Here is a 16,941-nt window from a genome sequence, read left to right as displayed (position 1 = left end):
CCTCTATGAGATGGCAAAGTATAACTCTCATCTTACAGAGAGGGAACTGAGACACAAGATAGTTTGTCACTTTTAAGGAGGTCAGTGATTGAGCCAGGCTCTGAATCCAGGTCGCGAGTCCTAGTTCAGTGCCCTATCCTCTAGACCATCCTTCCTAGATCTGTTTGAGACAAGCAAAGGGAGCTTTGTTCTCTACTTTATATCAGTTAGAAGGGATTATACTATTGAATAAGTGCATAAACGCAGTCCATCAGCAGGCAGCATGCAGGCAGGAATCTAACTCACTGCATCCTTCAATAACATTTCACTTGTAAAGGTTTTCTGTAAATACTTCTCAACTTACAAGCCCCAAATCCTCCATCTGAATTCCAAGAGATGCACTATTACCCTTCAGGATAAATATTTTAAGGATACAGGAGCTGTTATTACACCTCTTTAGATCACATTTTCATTACCTGCTCATGTGATGTACTGGCAACAAACTTCAAGGCCTAAATATATGTGGTGACACACAGAGCTCTAGGGAAGTTTACAAAAATGCAGGGTCTTAGGAACAAGAACACAGCTGAAAATCTACCAATTTAGCAAAAATGCAATATAAGAGCAGCAGAAGTCTTCCAAAAATTCAATAACTGTCTTTCTTCAACTCTTTCCCCTGGACTCACTATGCAGTGGGGCGGGCATAGAATGCCATACGCATTCTAAACTCACTCATCACCTACAGTTTTTCCAGTAACAGCTCCCTTGGTGCCTATGTTTCTGCCTCCATGCATGTGCACTACAGCCTCTCTCTAGGCATCTGGATGCCTAAGTCCCAGTGCAATGCATGATCTGAAAAAATACATAAATTCCTCTGCCTAACTTGCCTGCAGGGCCTGATCCAGAAAGTGTGCTCAGAGGCCACTTAGCAGATCGGGCCCCACATACAAGCTAAACGGGAGGCAAGAAGAATTTCCCTCAACTGTAAGCCCAGTGGTTAGGGTACTCACCTGGGATGGGGGAGTCCCCCAGTTCAAATTCTCCCTCCACCTTAAGGAGAGAAGGGATTTGAAACCTATCAGGTGAGTGCCCTAACCACTGGGCTATGGGATAGTTTATTAAGCCCCCCATTGTCTCTACCTGAAGCTGCTCCACTTTAGATAAATAATTAAAGAGTCACTGGCACCAGGGGACTGGATCCTGGGTCTCTCACCGCCTAGGTGAGTGCTCTAATCACCAAGCTATAGCGTCATTCACATGCTTGCTTTCTCTCTCTCTGGGGCCCACGGACTTTTTAATTATTTATACACAGTGGAATAGCTTCAACAGGAGAGACTGAGGGAGGCAGGAGACCTCCCCCCCGCCATCAGAATATCCCATAGCCTAGTGGTTAGGGTACTGTGCATCTAAACCTTTTAAATATGTGCCTGTTAAGCTCTAATGCCTAGGAACATTTACGTTCATCTAACACTGTTTAAACAAGAATAGGAACTTATTTTTGTTCGGCCCACCAGTGCGAAAGTTCACAGAGTATGATGCAAAAGCTGTGCTAAGCCTTATAGTTTTCATCACTAGCGTTGACATAGAAATTTTTTTTTTTTTTTTGCTTTCACTGTGGATAAGTTCACATGCACTTTAAGGTTTAGGTTTGATTCTACTCAAAATCTCAAAGCTCTATTCAGTAGAATCTGATGACTTGGTCCCTTTTTTAAAAATACCCATTGAAATCATGCATTTGAGAGCAAAACAAACAACTGACCCATGAGGTCTCAAAAGGCTCCTTTGTACGTTTTTCAGTTAATGTGATTTGGCTTTCAATTTGGAACAAAAAGCGAACCCCGGAAGTTCAGAATGATTTAGAATTTTGTGCAAATACTTTACACGGCTCTACTAAGCATGCATTGGCAAGTGCATATATATAAATAGACAAGTAAAAGTGTCTGTGGGTGGCTGTTACTTTCCCACCTGAGGGTTTGTTGGCTGTGTGTGTGTGTGTGTATAAAAAGTGAGATATTGCTCTTCAGTTATTGGACATAAAGTGAGAATAGAGTAAATTAGCACTGTGAGTAAAGATTTGTCTAATGTTTTCCAGAATAAGTTATGCAAAATATTTATTTGTGTCACTCTCACCTCTCTTCAGGTCTTCTCTCCCTACTTTTATAGCCTAGACACCTCCATCCACCTCCCAAATGGAAGTATAACGTGGCTCAAGTTTACAGAATTTAAATGAGAGAGCTGTATTTCTAGTATACAATCCAAGTTCCATGCCACGTAAAAGTAAGGAGGGACTAATGAAATGGTCATAAGTATTTTAAAAACCCTTAACAACTCAACTGAAAGCCTAGTGATTATAACATATTTCATTTTTGTTTACTATAGACAAAAGTTTTCAAACCTAGAGATCTATATAAATTTGTTCAAATTTTCAGTGTGGCATACTAACAGCCCTCAACTTCCATCAGCATGAATGGGAATGGAGTATATTCAGCCCTTTGCAGGATCGGACTCCAAATCTCCTATCTCTGCCTGCATACAGAGTGCTTTAACCTAGGAAGTTTTCAGTCCCACTCTTTTCCATTCTTCTACAGATAGAACAGAACCCCATCTACAACCTACAAACAAATCTATCAGTTACAAGTTATCAGAACTTACTCTGACCGTCCCAAAAACATGGAGCTATATGTACATTCTGAATATGCATACACTAATTCACTGGCCTGGATAACCATCAGTAAAATGGGGATAATAATGCTTCCTTTCTTTTCCTTTTTGTCTGTCTCGCCTATTTAAATGGCAGGCTCTTTGAGGCTGGGACTGTCTCTTATTGTGTGTGACTGTACAGTGCCTAGCACAGTGGGTCTGGTCTCTAATTGGAGCCTCTAGGTCCTAGAGTAATACAAATAAAGAGTAATGATCATGAATCTAAATTTTATACTTTGAATGTAAAACATTAATAAGCAGGGAACTGCAGGAAAGTTTAAGAAAAATCTTTTTAGTGATGAGAACAGGATGTCAACATATGGAGACACAGGCCTCGACTGGGCATGGTCTTTCCCATGTGGGCAATGTGCCTTAAGCAGGCATTGTAGCTCCAGGGGCACTAGTGGAATGCAAGCTGGAGTCATCCCTGGTATGCCTTTCCCAAGGTGCGGTATGAGAACAGCTCTGCTGGATGCTGTAGAGAGGATTTAGGGCCAGATTTTTAAAGCTATTTAGACACACAGGGATGCAGATAGGGGCCTATTGGTATTTTCAAAAGCACCTTGCTGCCTAGCTCCCATTTAAATCAATAGGCACCTCAGGTGCTTTTGAAAAATCCCACAATATAAAGAGCTGGATTGATCCTGGTCCCTGTGCCAGGAGAGGTTGGGGGGCACCACAACTCCTTTGAGAATCTGTGCAGACCTGAGCATAATCTAGTCCAAGATGTACACATTTATTTAACAAAATCTTCATGAAAAAACTGCTGTGGTCTGGCTTAACCCTAGGCAAGAAATAAAAATTCAGCATGCGAGGGGGGGGGGGGGAAATAATAATACAAAGGCAAACTGGGGCAAAGTGAAGAAAGGACAGAGGATGGGATAAGAGACTAAAAGAAAGGGAGGAAGAGACAGAGCTGGAAGGATAAAGAGGAAAAATGAGAAGGAAGAAGTGCTGTTAAGTGGAGGGTGAATTCTTGGGGAGACGGGATGACAGAGTGCAGGTGGGAGAGGAAGAAACATAATAAATTTCATTCCTGTAGGAGCCTCATGTCCCAAGGTCTCAAAGTACTTCCAAAATATGAATGATTTAATCCTCAGTCCACCCTGGGATGGTGGGGAGAGGAAAGTTACAAAGTGGGAAACTGATGCATTGGGAGCCAAGTTTACTGCTGACGTATGCTGATACAACTGCAACCTCACTGAAGTTGCAGCCACTAATAGCACAGGTAAATCTGGCCCAGAGAGATCGCTGTAGCTTGCTTTACATGACAACAGAAGTCTGCGGCAGAGCAGGCCCAGAACCCAGATGTCTTAACTACCAGTCCTCTGACTTAACTAAATGCCATCCCCAATTACTTTTATCAATACTATTTATCTGACAGCTCACAGAGTCTCACATGATTCTAACCAAGAATGTGAAACCACTTACATGCCCAACTTCAGTCAACGGAATTTTCAATTACAACCCACCACATCCCCAGAACCTGTCTCCCTATCCCTGGCATTAACAGAATCTGAAAACATCATGCCTAACCTATTCCTTCAAGTGCCAGGAGATCTCATTAAGCACACCCAAACAACAGCATCTCCCATTGGCCCTAAATGCTGAGAATCAATGAACGCTGTCCCTCTGGAGACTTTAAAATCACATTCATGCTGCAGTAGAATAAAATCCATCCACTGCTCATCACTAAAGTGATAAAACCCAATATCTCTGCCAGCTGCTGCGGCTACCACTTGGATTGATTTTTTTACATGTAAATAGGACTTCTATCCCAGCTACTTTATCTTCCAGTTTGTTCTCATAGAACCTTAGTTCCCTCTCTAGGGAATGCAATTTGATGCCCCAAATCTACCCTCATTATGACAGGGATTAGCTACTTTATTCCAATATTTAGCCAATCCCATGCAGCACAGCACATCAACAATCAATAAAATGAAGCTCTCTGAATTGCTGAAAAGAACTTCACCAATTTAAAAAGCAACCACCAAAGAAATAAGTGACATGATTAAATCCTTGCTTATATTCTTTTCACCAGATGTGGAAATTGGAGGAAACAGAATGGGAGTGCCACTCCAGAGAGAAAATAAGGGTCCACCAAAGAGACCATTCACTGGTTACTGAAGGCCTGGCAGCTTCTGGCTAGGAGATGAAACAGCAGCAACCATCATGCTGGAGACTAGCTTTGGTCAATCATCTCTCTTAAGATATGAAAGACAACATCATTTGCTTATTGGGACATCAGCTTAAGCCTATTCCAATGAAGAATAACTAACTGTTCTCCAGGAGGGGAAAAAAACATGTATTAACCTTTTCCACTGTTAACTTTCCATCTGACATTCCCTGCGAAACTTCCAAATAGTCCCGTAGAAACTAATCAACAGTTTCATACCATTGATTCTTTCTGTATAAGCAAGGAAATAATAGTCTTGCATGTGTGCTGTCAATTGAAACTGTTTACTGGATTTCTGATATGGGTGATAGGCATCTTGATGAAGTGATAATTATTTAGTGAATCTATCGTTTTACAAATAAAAACTCACTAATCCATCCACAAAAATAACTGAACTTCTGTGTATGCCCCATTGACTCCCCAGAACTCTTAAAATAATTTCTTGTCAAGTGGACAACCTTATCAAGAAACATTTCTTAGTTCCACAATATTCATGTTAACAAGTTTGGACTATGGCTAAATTATTTAAAAAAATATTCAATTTTCAGCTTAAACCTAGCAAGAAATCTTATAAGAATTAAGGAATCCACTTAAGGATTTCTAAAGTAGCCCTAAAGGAATTCATAAGCATAACATATCTCTTAAGTAATCCTTAATGAATGCTTCAGGGGCATTTTTGCTCATTCCCTGCATTATTACTGAAACTATTTTAGGCTCCCAACATTATCTCAAGAAAATTTCAGAGTAACTGTAATATTCCGGAGATTTGAACAGTAATCCAAAAAAGGGGAATACCTATCTCTGCAGGATAATTTTAAGATTCTTACCGGATCAAATGTATCAAGTTGTTATAGCAACTGGAATACTTAGCACTGAAATGTAGGTGTTCAGGAGTTTAAAATTACCCTAGCCAAATAATGCAATAAAAGTAATAAAGTAAAAGATTTACCAGGGAATTACATCAACCGAAGAGAACTAGTGATCACTAAAACTGTAAAACAGTCAGCAAACAAATGTAGCAAAATCTAAATTACAAGGAAAGATTAGTATTTGACAGATTAAAGGAGGCTTAAAGAAGCTAAAAGTTATAATATGGCTATAATGAACTGCTCAGCGCCATAAAATGAATGGCAATTACAGGGCCAGGGCCACAGATTCTTACTTAGTTTTCAGTCTTTACCTTGGCAGAACTCCTATTGACTTAAGTGGAAGTCCAGCTCTCAGGATTTGATCTGCAGTTAGTAAACAATATATACATTTGCAATCTAACAGCAAGTTAGAGAAGACTCTGAATGGAACATTGCAGATAAAGGAAGATGAACTGCTTTTCTAAACAAACTTGTAGCTTACAGGTAAATACACAGATCTCTAGCTCCACGTCCTGCCGTTGCTCCTCTCCTCCTCATTTCACTAGAACTCACTGTTTGAGATTACTAAATTAACAGGCTCGTTCATAAACCAACTGTTGGATTTGCTGAGGCATAACAGTTTAAAGAGTTGTCAGCATTTGTTCCAGTGAAATGCCACAAGGATAATCTTTTGAGGCCTGTTCAGCAGAAAGTGTATATATTTTTAATATATAAGGCAACACCTCATCCCCTTTTCCCCCTGCCTGTTCTTCCTCAGGAAGCTGTACCCTTCTATAGCAATATACCAGTCAAGCATATTATCCCACCAAGTCTCTGTGATGCCAACTATGTCATAATTGTGTTTATTAACTAGCATGTAATAACATGATAAAAAGTTGCGGTGAGGACAAGCTCTTGGTGGGATTAGAAGCAATTATGTCACTTCTTCCCCTGCACATAGCATTTTAAGGAGGGAAGTCAAAGGAAAATGAGGTTGTGTTGCTGCTTCGTGTGAAGAGTAGGTGGTCAAATATACACCTAATCTATCTAAGCTTTAGTTGCACAATTCAAGATAATAGTGCAACATATACAATAAATATTCTGGAAGGCCTATGAAAAATTAATTGCAATAATCCATCTGAGATGTAATGAAAACATGAATTAACAACTCAGGGTCCTTCTGTGAAAGCACTGTTCACAGCTCAGCTGTGTCCTAGAAATGCCGGTGTGATGGGTTCGGTCACAGAGACCCCCTTGGGACTGTTACCTGAGGTGCTGAAACTACCTCTGAGCCCATTTTCCCTGTCAGTGTGGGACTCCAGAGCCCTGTCTCGTTGAGCCAGAAATGCAAGCCTGCTGCAACACAGTCCCAGGGTCTGAACCACGTCTCCCAAACTGCAGGCTTTAACTGAAAACCGCTTAGCAGGTACTCCTGTCTCCAACACCCAGATGCCCAGCTCCCAATGGGATCCAAACCCCAAATAAATCCGTTTTACTCTGTGTAAAGCTTATACAGGGTAAACTCATAAATTGTCTGCCCTCTATAACACTGATAGAGAGATATGCACAGCTGTTTGCTCCCCCAGGAGCAATAATAAACAAAAATGATTTTATTAAGAATAAAAAGTAGAATTTAAGTGGTTTCAAGTAATAACAGGCAGAACAAAGTAAGTTACCAAGCAAAATAAAACAAAACATGCAAGTCTAAGCCTAATACATTAAGGAACTGCATACAGGTAAATCTCACCCTTAGAGATGTTCCAATAAGCTTCTTTCACAGACTAGACTCCATCCTAATCTGGGCCCAAACCTTTCCCCTGGTACAGGCCTTGTTAGTTCCAGCGGGCATCTTAGGTGAAAAGCAGGGGATTCCACAGGACTGGGACGCCTTTGTTCTGTTCCACCCTCTTTTATAGCTTTGGCACAAGGCGGGAATCCTTTTCTCTCTCTGGGCCCTCCCCCTTCTAAATGGGAACGCACAGGGTTAAAGATGGATTCCAGTATCTGACATGTTCACACGTTCTGTGAGACTTCATACCCACTCGCTGGTACACACGTATACAGGAAGGCTTACAAGTAAACAGAGCCATCTACAACCAATTGTCCTAGTTAATGGGGGCCATCAAGATTCCAAACCACCATTAATGGTGCACACTTTGCATAACTACAATAGGACAATAGAATTATATTTCATATTCCTAATTTCTGATACAAGAATGATACATTCATATAAATAGGATGAAGACATGCAGTAGATTATACGCTTTGTAATGATATCTTACAAGAGACCTTTTGCATAAAGCATATTCCAGTTACATCATATTTACACTTATAAACATATTTCCATAAACATCTGGAGTGCAATGTCACAGACGGCATGACGTTGTTGTATTATAGCTAAGAAACAAGTATCAAAGATGACCCTAACTTTACCTTTGTAACAGGATGCAAAGTAACTTTATCTAGAGGAACTGGCAACTCAGATTAGGTGTGTTCTTTCAGAATTTAACTTCAGGAAATGTTCAAACATCCAAGACCGAATACCACTTAGACACCTAATCAAATCAGAAATTGCTTCCTTAGGTCATTTGAGATGGAAAAATAAAGCTCTATTCCAGCATCATAACCACAATGATAATGGTTAATTGTTACTCATCCTGTAGCTGAAATTATGCAGCCAAATGAGAGGAAACAAGAACAGCAAAGGTTCAAAAATTGAACCATATGGAACTTCGTCAAAGAACTGAGATGGGTACAGTACGTCCAGCTCATGTAATTAAAATGTGAGAGCTGAGGGAAATAAGACTCAAATAATTTTAGACAGCACCAAAGAATTACTCTTAAGTCGCTCACACTTGAAATGGGTCAACAGGCCTGTGAGAGGAAACAAATGCCTACATTCTTAGCAAAACACATGAAAAACCACGTTTTTGTTGTTTCAAAATGAAAAAAATATTTTGGGGTTATAACTGTTGATATTGTAAAACTATTTTTACTGCAAAAACTACATTATAGCTGAGACAAATATTTGAAAACTGGTAACATTTCCAAACAAAAAACCAAGTCAAATTTCACCCTCCAGAAATGCTGCTTGCTGCTGGCATTGACAGGTTTACTGGCCTAGTGGACGGGGGGAAGCAGTAGATGTGAAATATCTTTGTTTTAGTAAGGCTTGACATGATGTGACATTCTCATGAGCAACCCAGGGAAATGTGGTCTAAATGAAATTACTATAGGGTGGGTGCACACCTGGTTGACAGACCGTATTCAGAAAGTGGCTATCAATGGTTTGTTGTTAAACTGGGAGGATGCATTTAGTGGGGTGCCAGAGGATCAGTCCTGTGTCCGGTACCATTCAATATTTTCATTAATGACTTGGATAAGGGAGTGGAAAGCATGCTCATTAAATGTACAGATGGCACCAAGCTGGGCGGGGTTGCTAGCACTTTGGAAGATAGGATTAGAATTCAAAATGATCTTGACAAATTGGAGAACTGGTTTGAAATCAACAAGATGAAATTCAGTCAAGGCAAGTGCAATGTACTATACTTAGGAAGAAAGAAAATCAACTAGAAAATGGGGAATAATTAGGTGGGTTACAGTGGATCACAAATTCAATGAGTCAGCAATGTGATGCAGTTGTGCATATCATTCTGGGGTGTGTTAAAAGGAATGTTGCATGTCACACACGGAAGGTAATTATCCCACTCAGCACCAGTGAGGCCCCAGTTGGAGTACTCTGTGCCCTATTCTGGGCACCAGACTTTAGGAAAGATATGAACCAACTGGAGAGTCCAAAAGAGAGCAACAAAAATGATAAGAGGTTTTTCTAAATCTAAGAGGAAAGGTTAAAAATATTGGCATGTTTAGTCTTGGGGGAATCCAATAACAGTCCTCAAATATGTTAAGGGCTGTTATAAAGAGGATGCTGATAAATTGTTCTCCATGTTCACTGAAGGCAGGACAAAAAGTAATGAGCTTAATCTGTAGCAATAAAGATTTAGGTTATATATTAGGAAAAACTTTCTAACTATAAGGATCGTTAAGTCCTAGAATAGGCTTCCAAGGGAGGTTGTGGAATCTCCATCCTTGAAGGCTTTTAAGAACAGGTTGGACAAACACTTGTCAGAGATCGCCTAGGTTTACTTAGTCCTCGCCACTGGGGCTGGAATTGATGACTTCTCAAGGTCTCTTTCAGCCCTATATTTCTATTCTAAAATTTACCCTTGGCCAAATTAATGAACTCTCATTAAGCTCCCAATAATTTGTGGTTTAGTGTTGCTGTTTTTTTAGAAGCAGGGGAAGTTAGTCCTGGACTAGGATAAAAAAGTGAAAAATGAACATTTTCATGGGAACAGATTTCAAGAAAAATTATCTTTTGGGAGAATCAAAATGGAATTGTTTTGCTTCCTAGCTGCCTGCCTGGACAGCTCCTGTCCAGTGAAACAAACAGGATCCAGCACAAAGTGAAACTGACAAGAGCCTTCTAGACCAGCTGTGGGAGAGGTGGAGCAAGGGTAATGCAGCTCAGGGAGCTAGAGCCTGGCTGCTCAGTGCCCCCCCGGGTGGAGAGGCAGAGAACTGGGGTGTTCAGACTCTGTGGTCCCAGAGCTGGGCACAGTGCTTAATTTGTAATAAAAGAGGTGCTGGGGCTCAAGCAATTAGATGCCGGAGCTCAAGCAGTTTTTTTTTCATTCGTAACGGATGCAGCAAACCCAGAGGTGCTGAGGCTATGAATTGCCGAGCCTAAATATGCCAAAACTCAGCCCTGGCAAGCCTACAGACGGACAGTGAAATTGGAATTGGAGAGCCATCAGTTTGATCTTTCCTCCCATGGAAAACTGAATTTTTTTCAGCAAAATTGATATTTTTTGCAGCAAAATTTCAATTTTGCAAAAACAGCATTTTCTGTCAGAAAACCATTCCAATGGAAAAATCCCAACCCGTTCTGCTCAAAATCAACCGTATAGTTATATTTTCTTTTCTCCCTCTCTCCCTTCATCCTATACAGTGTAATTGCATCACATAGTTAAGATGCTCTCGAGTCTACAGCTAGTCTTACACTAGGGCATATATCTTAAACTTACTCCAATAGTACCACTATCCTAGAAATAGTGTCTACTGAAGCAAAATTAATATAGTCTTTACACAGTCTTATGGGAATGCTAAAAGGGACATCTAGTCATATGTTTTAGGTACCCTTAACTTAGAAAAAAAAAAAGGTCCTTTCTAAGGGCAGCCAGACATTTTAATATAACTCCACCAGTAACCCAGGCAACTTAAAAACTCAAATCTCTCTTCCTACCCAACAATTGCCCACCTTTGCAGTCCCCCTGCCATCCCCGTCCCGTCCCCCACCCCCGCACTTTCCAGCATGCAGGAAAAATGATGAGTTTTGCAATGTATCCTGAAGGTCATTAGAACTGGGCTATTTAGACGGTGGAGTGCAAGGAAGAGGAAGCAAATTCCAAAGCAAAATGTTCCCTCCCAAAGAATGCCCTGACAACTGCTTCTTCCTGCTTACACTGATGGGGTACCAGCTCAGGTGCCTCTGCTGATCTCAACTGAGGCAGCACGGCCATGGCGAGAAGTAGGCAGTTAGGTCCTGCCCACCTACAGCTTTAGAAGTCAAACCGACACCTTAAAACTTCACCCAGAAATCTGCAAGTGGCTGATGCAAATCACAGAACATGGGCTTAATAGCTTGTAGCAAGATACTCCGCTGACCAAGTGGACTAGCGTATTTTGCACTAGTTTCAGTTTCTGGGTGTTTTAGCCCCATGTTAAGATCATTTACTAAATGTAAAGTACATTTCTGATGTTCATTCTCCTGAGAGGAGTATATTATTTATGTTCGGAAACCCTCAATAAAAGAAGCCTTAAAAACGGTATCAGGTCATCATTACTATATATTTACTTCAACACATGTCAGCCTGGGGCCAACTTGCATTGAATGTAATTTTTTTTTTTAATCATCTTGGTGACCTTTTTCAAAGACAGTTATGAAATCGCACTACACTTTCTCAAATTGGGAATTAAGCTAACACAATGCTACAGAAGGCAGCTACCCACTAACGGCTATGTTTTATTGGAAACAGGATTGTAATTATGTGCATTTTTCATTCAAATGGATGCTAAATCACTTTACAAACATCTACAAACTGAATACCATCTAGGAACGAGTTCACCCATCAATGATATTCAGCCACTTCTGAGATAAAGTACAGCAAATGCTAACAGGTGCCCAGCAACCCTATGGGTCCAGGTAGGATAGGAGGTGGAGAATGCAGTGCTAATTGAAGCTATCGGAAAATTATACATAGACATAATGTAAGAACTTAAAGTAGAATTTAGTCAGGACACTCAGGCTTGTCTTCATTAGGCAAAAGATCATTATTTTAAGAACAGTAGTTCCTAAACAGTGGGTCCTGACCCACCAATGAGTCACAGACTGGTTCTAGATTGGTTGGCATGTACAGGGCTGATCACTGGGCCCTGGCCTAGGCAAACACATGCTTCTCCCAGCCTAGCACAAGAAGAGGTTACAAGTGTTGGGGTGAGGGTGGGGGGGGGGGGGAGGGAGGGGAATAGAGCCTGTCTTGCACTCACCCTGGAGCAGTGGCTCCTGTCCCATGGGGCTGGACTTGGCTCTCCACTCTGGGCGTTGTGACCTGGTGCATGGAGCTCCAGTGCCATTCAGGTTTGGTCTATGACCCTATGACCTTGTGCACCAGGTTGCAATATCACTTGCTCAAATTTGACCTGGCTGTCCCTCAATGATGGAGGGATGGCTGGGCCAAACCTGAGTGGAGAGTGGGCCAGACCTGGATTGGGAAGCTGGCTCAGCCACATGGGACAGGAGCTGCCGCTGTGGGGTGAGCATGGGGTGGGATTGCTCTCCATTCTCCCACCCTCAGCACCGCCAGCTGGGATTAGGGTTGCAGTGCCGGAGCAGAGGGTGCATATATGTAACTACGTAATGGTGAGTTACAAACAAAAGATAAAATGCAGCGGTGTGTCATCTTAGTAAAGAGTTTGGGAATAACTGTTTAAGAGCATCTTAGCTAGCGCGTTCAAACTAACAGGTTATAAAGCTCTAGTGCAGACAAGGGACAGGCAAGCACAGGCTAGCTGGTTGAGTCAATCTAAAGTATACCTTGCCCTCTCTAAACTAGGTTTTAGATTGTTAGTCAAAACTTGCCAACATTTAAAAATAAAACAAAAAACCCCACATCATTTTATCGTAGTGAAGACAAACCCTCAAACTAACCGTCTGTGACATAATTTGCAAACCAGCCACAGTGTTCTACTGACACCTCTGTTCACTTTGCAAACCTGAATCGTGGGTTTGTGAACTGCTATAATGAATAATCCATGGAGGTAGAAATATATGCAGCTATCAGTGGCCTTTGATTTTCGTTTACAAATTGTTTTCATGCTGCATAGTGAATTATAACACATGTTCTGTATAAACACCGAAATCTGTGATACTTGGAATTCACAATCCTAGTTTCTCTGTACATTAGCTGACTGTGGTTGGTGAACTGAGTTGGTACCATGTGTACCTGGAAGGGATATTAGGGGAAAGCTATCATTAAGATCAGTCAGACTCACAGCTGGGTCAAATAGGTGACAAACGGCCTGTCTTTGCTCTCAATGAGAGTTTCACCACTGACTTGAATGGGGCAAGTGCAAGCTCAGAGGAGGTAGGTCACAGCAGAGTAAGATTATTTCCCACTTTTTTGTCATCTTGATGCTCTCGTTATGGCTGTATCTCTTTTAACCCAGATAATAAACTAATGCAAACAATTCCTTGCTGTTTAAAAAAGGCCTACCTGAAGACTGCAAGGCTCAGGGACCAGAGTACTAGTGGTTTCCTCAGTTCAAATTTTGCTCGTTTGTTCATTAGGTGCCGACCACCAAATATAAAGGCAGCGTACAGAGCTGAAAACAGAAAAGATTTCTTCCTGTAAAAAAAGTGAAGAAAAAAATCCCCATAAAACATTTATTATTCATCAGTTGTACACAGTGTTTTCTCATCTTTAGATGATTGCCAAGAACTTGTCATTTTCCTTGCTAAAAATAAAACAATTCCCATTTGAACACACTTCTGCTACTAATTTGAATAATGGAATAGTCAAATGCACATGAGTATGAATCCAGATCTTGAAGTTCCTACTCAGGGCAAAATTCCGATTGACTCAACTGAAACTTTCCTGAGAAAATACTGCAAGCTTTGGCTTGTATTGCAGATAATTTCTTCCCCTACTCAGGAACGTTTTCCTTTAGTGAAGAAAAACAGATGGCGCATGGCCAATTTGGTCCTCTGCCCATGCATGTAGTTCTAAAAATCAATGTTCAGTTCGTATCTGAACCAGCTGATCAGGTTTAATGGTTCATTCAACATGTTGAATTGATATAGTGCTGCCTGCATGTTTCTTGCTTAACATTCACTTGTCTCTCATTGCTTCCTCAAATAAGAATTTTGCTATCTTAACAAAACAAAATAAAATCTGAAGAGGCTCTTAAAAGATGGGAACATCTGGCTAGAGGCCAATAGTTCTAATAATCAGTGGTCATATTGTTTTGATTTTTATAGTTCATGAGAAGCAATTTGGGTGCAGTGCAGGATTATTCTCTGTGGAGAAGTCTAATGAGTGTGCTGAAATGGTCATATACTACTTTGCTAATGAACTGAACTACAAAGCAAGCATCACTTGAAAATGTCTATAATGATACATCAGGATATATATTTCCATCAGTCAGCATTTGAACCTCATTCTTATAATTCACTTAGGCTCAACTGTAGCAGGTCAGAAAAGAATGAAATTTGGTACCCCTTTCTACGCACACAAGAGATTCCGATGGCTTGTAACAAGTGTCTATATGCCAAATTAATAATGATGCACAACATTACTAATGTCCTAACTGTGTAGATATATATTTATGAGCAGATTTTTGGACGAAGTGTGTAATTGCAAACAAAGGGAAAATGAGTAATCATAAATATCAATGGACTAGATAAACCCAGCTGCAGCAGATTGCTCTTTGCTGTAGTAGTACAAAGTCAGCCAGTTTCATCTAAGCCTTAATGAGTGATAAACAAAACATAAATATCATATAACGATGAAAGCTAAATAGCGATGTGAGCCCAAAGACATCACATTAAGACTTGGACAACATAGGACTTTCATGTGTCCTAAAAAAGTATGTTTCTCTTGACACAGCTAATGCAACATGTAACAAATCATCAACTGGAATGAAAAAACAATTAATAGTATTGCATGCAGAGTTATGCTGATATACGGACAGCTCTGCTGCATCCCAAGTCACCCTCCCCAGCTGAAAATATCCTTGTCTGGCCTGGCACTGGAGTTACCTACGTTAACTTCAGTGTCCCTGGGGATAAGAACACTCGTACATCGACTCAGGATCTCAAAGATTTCATGACAAGCATGGGACTGTCCTCCCTTGAAGAACACAGTGATACTGAGAGCCACTGGAGTGGCAATTACAATAGCATGTTTATCATCAGCACTATGCTTTTTTTCCCAATCAGACCTAGCTGCTACCACCTTGTGCTTCCCTGAGATGAGGCACTGATGAGGATGAGTTGGCTGAATTTGACTCCAGGCTAGATGGAGGTGACACCGATGGGCGTGGAAAGCTTCTAAATAAATTGGAGGAGGTGGTGTGTGCTCCCTCTGTACAGGGTATACTCACCCTTTGTCAATGAGGTTCACACCTCAGGGGTTGTTTGGACCCTAAATTGCTCTGGACTGGAATCACACTGTTGTACATCTATGCTTGTCTAGGGAGTTGCTTTCTTTTTTTCTTGGCTATGGTCTTGCCCATATAGTTATCCATACCTTCGTCATCTCTAGGCTGGACTAGAGTAATGCACACTACCTGGGGCCACCCAACAGGGAATCTTCAACTGGTGCAAAACCCAGCAACCTGCTTAATTAGCAATGAAAGCTGCATTGAGCACATTATACCTGTTCTCTGTATATCCTATTGGCTTTGTAATTGCTTCTGAGTGGGATTTTCAACCCCCGCCCCCACAGGGGAGGAATCAGACACCTCAGCTGGGCATCCAAATCTCCTAGACAGTTTTGAAAATCTGAGTCTCTATGCATATAGTTTTAGGCGTCAGTGCTAATCTATAAAACCACGCATGCTGAGCATCCTGGCTGCTTTAATCCGTCTCTCTCCCTGATGTACGTACCCTCCTAAGAGCTGAGATCAGCCAAGGTATTTCTGATAACAGTGTTTGAATTCTGGGTCGCCAGGAGGCAAGTCATCTTCTCTGGAGTGTTCATGACTCTGGAACTGATCCCTATTCTGCATTACCAGTGTTCAAGTTTGTTGAACTTAAGAGCAAGGTGTTAGAGCCTCTGTTTGCTTAGACTTTTCCCTGAGATCAACTCAATAAAGCATTTGATTTAAAGGATGGTTCCAGAAAGGTCTGGGAAGAATTTCTTTTACTTTTGTATTTTATGATGCATTATGGAATAAAGATCTGAGGGATTGTCTTTTGATTCTTCCAGCTGTTGGCAGTATGTTGTTAAAGGTCTTATAAATGATGATCTATGAATGTAAATGCAACCAGAGGCTCAGACAATGGGATATTAAAATAAATAAATAAAAACATATTGGAAGTGCTGAAGAATGTGACATCTAACAATGTGCACAGAGGACCCTCTCTCTTTGTTCTTCTCTAGCTGCTGATTCTGTATCTAATGCTGAATCACCACAGGGAAGGTGTGATGGGGCGTCTGCCTCATACTGGCAGAAGAGGGGGTAAAGCAGCGCCAGGGAGGCTGTGCAGGACGCAGCCATTTAGGAAAGGGCTTGTAGAGACAGCCAATCAGGAGAAGGGCTAGAGAGACAGCCAGGCAGGGCCAGACTGGGCCATATAAGAAGGGCTGCTGAACAGAGAAGCTTCAGTCACTCCCTGGAGTTTGAGGAGAGAGGCCTGGCTTCCCTGAAGGAGGGAGAAGAGGCAGCACCATGGTCAGAGCAGCGCTGCGCGGGTCATGGGAGCATGAGTCAGCTCTTGGCTGACTGCTGCCAGACTGGGGCCCGGAAGGTTCTAGGGCTGTGGGGAAATGGCCCAGGGAAACAGATGGCAGGGGTTAGAGGTGATGCAGTGTGTGACTGCTGGGCCCTCCCCCCCCGACCCTTTGGTCCCAGTTGCCACTGACAAAGGTGGCTAGACCCTGGACTGCTGCCTGC

At 41.4% G+C, this 16,941-nt stretch overlaps 1 protein-coding gene across 3 annotated transcripts in view; it reads right to left on the bottom strand.

The window, feature by feature from the left end:
* Window positions 1-16,941, bottom strand: part of ELOVL6 (ELOVL fatty acid elongase 6) — a 131,978-nt gene that overhangs the window by 23,786 nt on the left and 91,251 nt on the right. The window contains exon 2 of one of the 3 annotated variants that reach the window (XM_045018842.1): window positions 13,539-13,670. The exons of 1 other annotated variant lie outside the window; for it this stretch is intronic. In XM_045018842.1, coding sequence (XP_044874777.1) covers window positions 13,539-13,670 — 132 coding nt within the window. The remainder of the gene's footprint in view (window positions 1-13,538; window positions 13,671-16,941) is intronic. One more of the 3 variants, XM_045018843.1, reaches the window with a different exon arrangement.

This window comes from Mauremys mutica, chromosome 5 (assembly GCF_020497125.1).
Source record: "Mauremys mutica isolate MM-2020 ecotype Southern chromosome 5, ASM2049712v1, whole genome shotgun sequence".
In the NCBI taxonomy this organism is placed as follows: domain Eukaryota; kingdom Metazoa; phylum Chordata; order Testudines; family Geoemydidae; genus Mauremys; species Mauremys mutica.
This window is presented reverse-complemented; position numbering and strand designations above follow the sequence as displayed.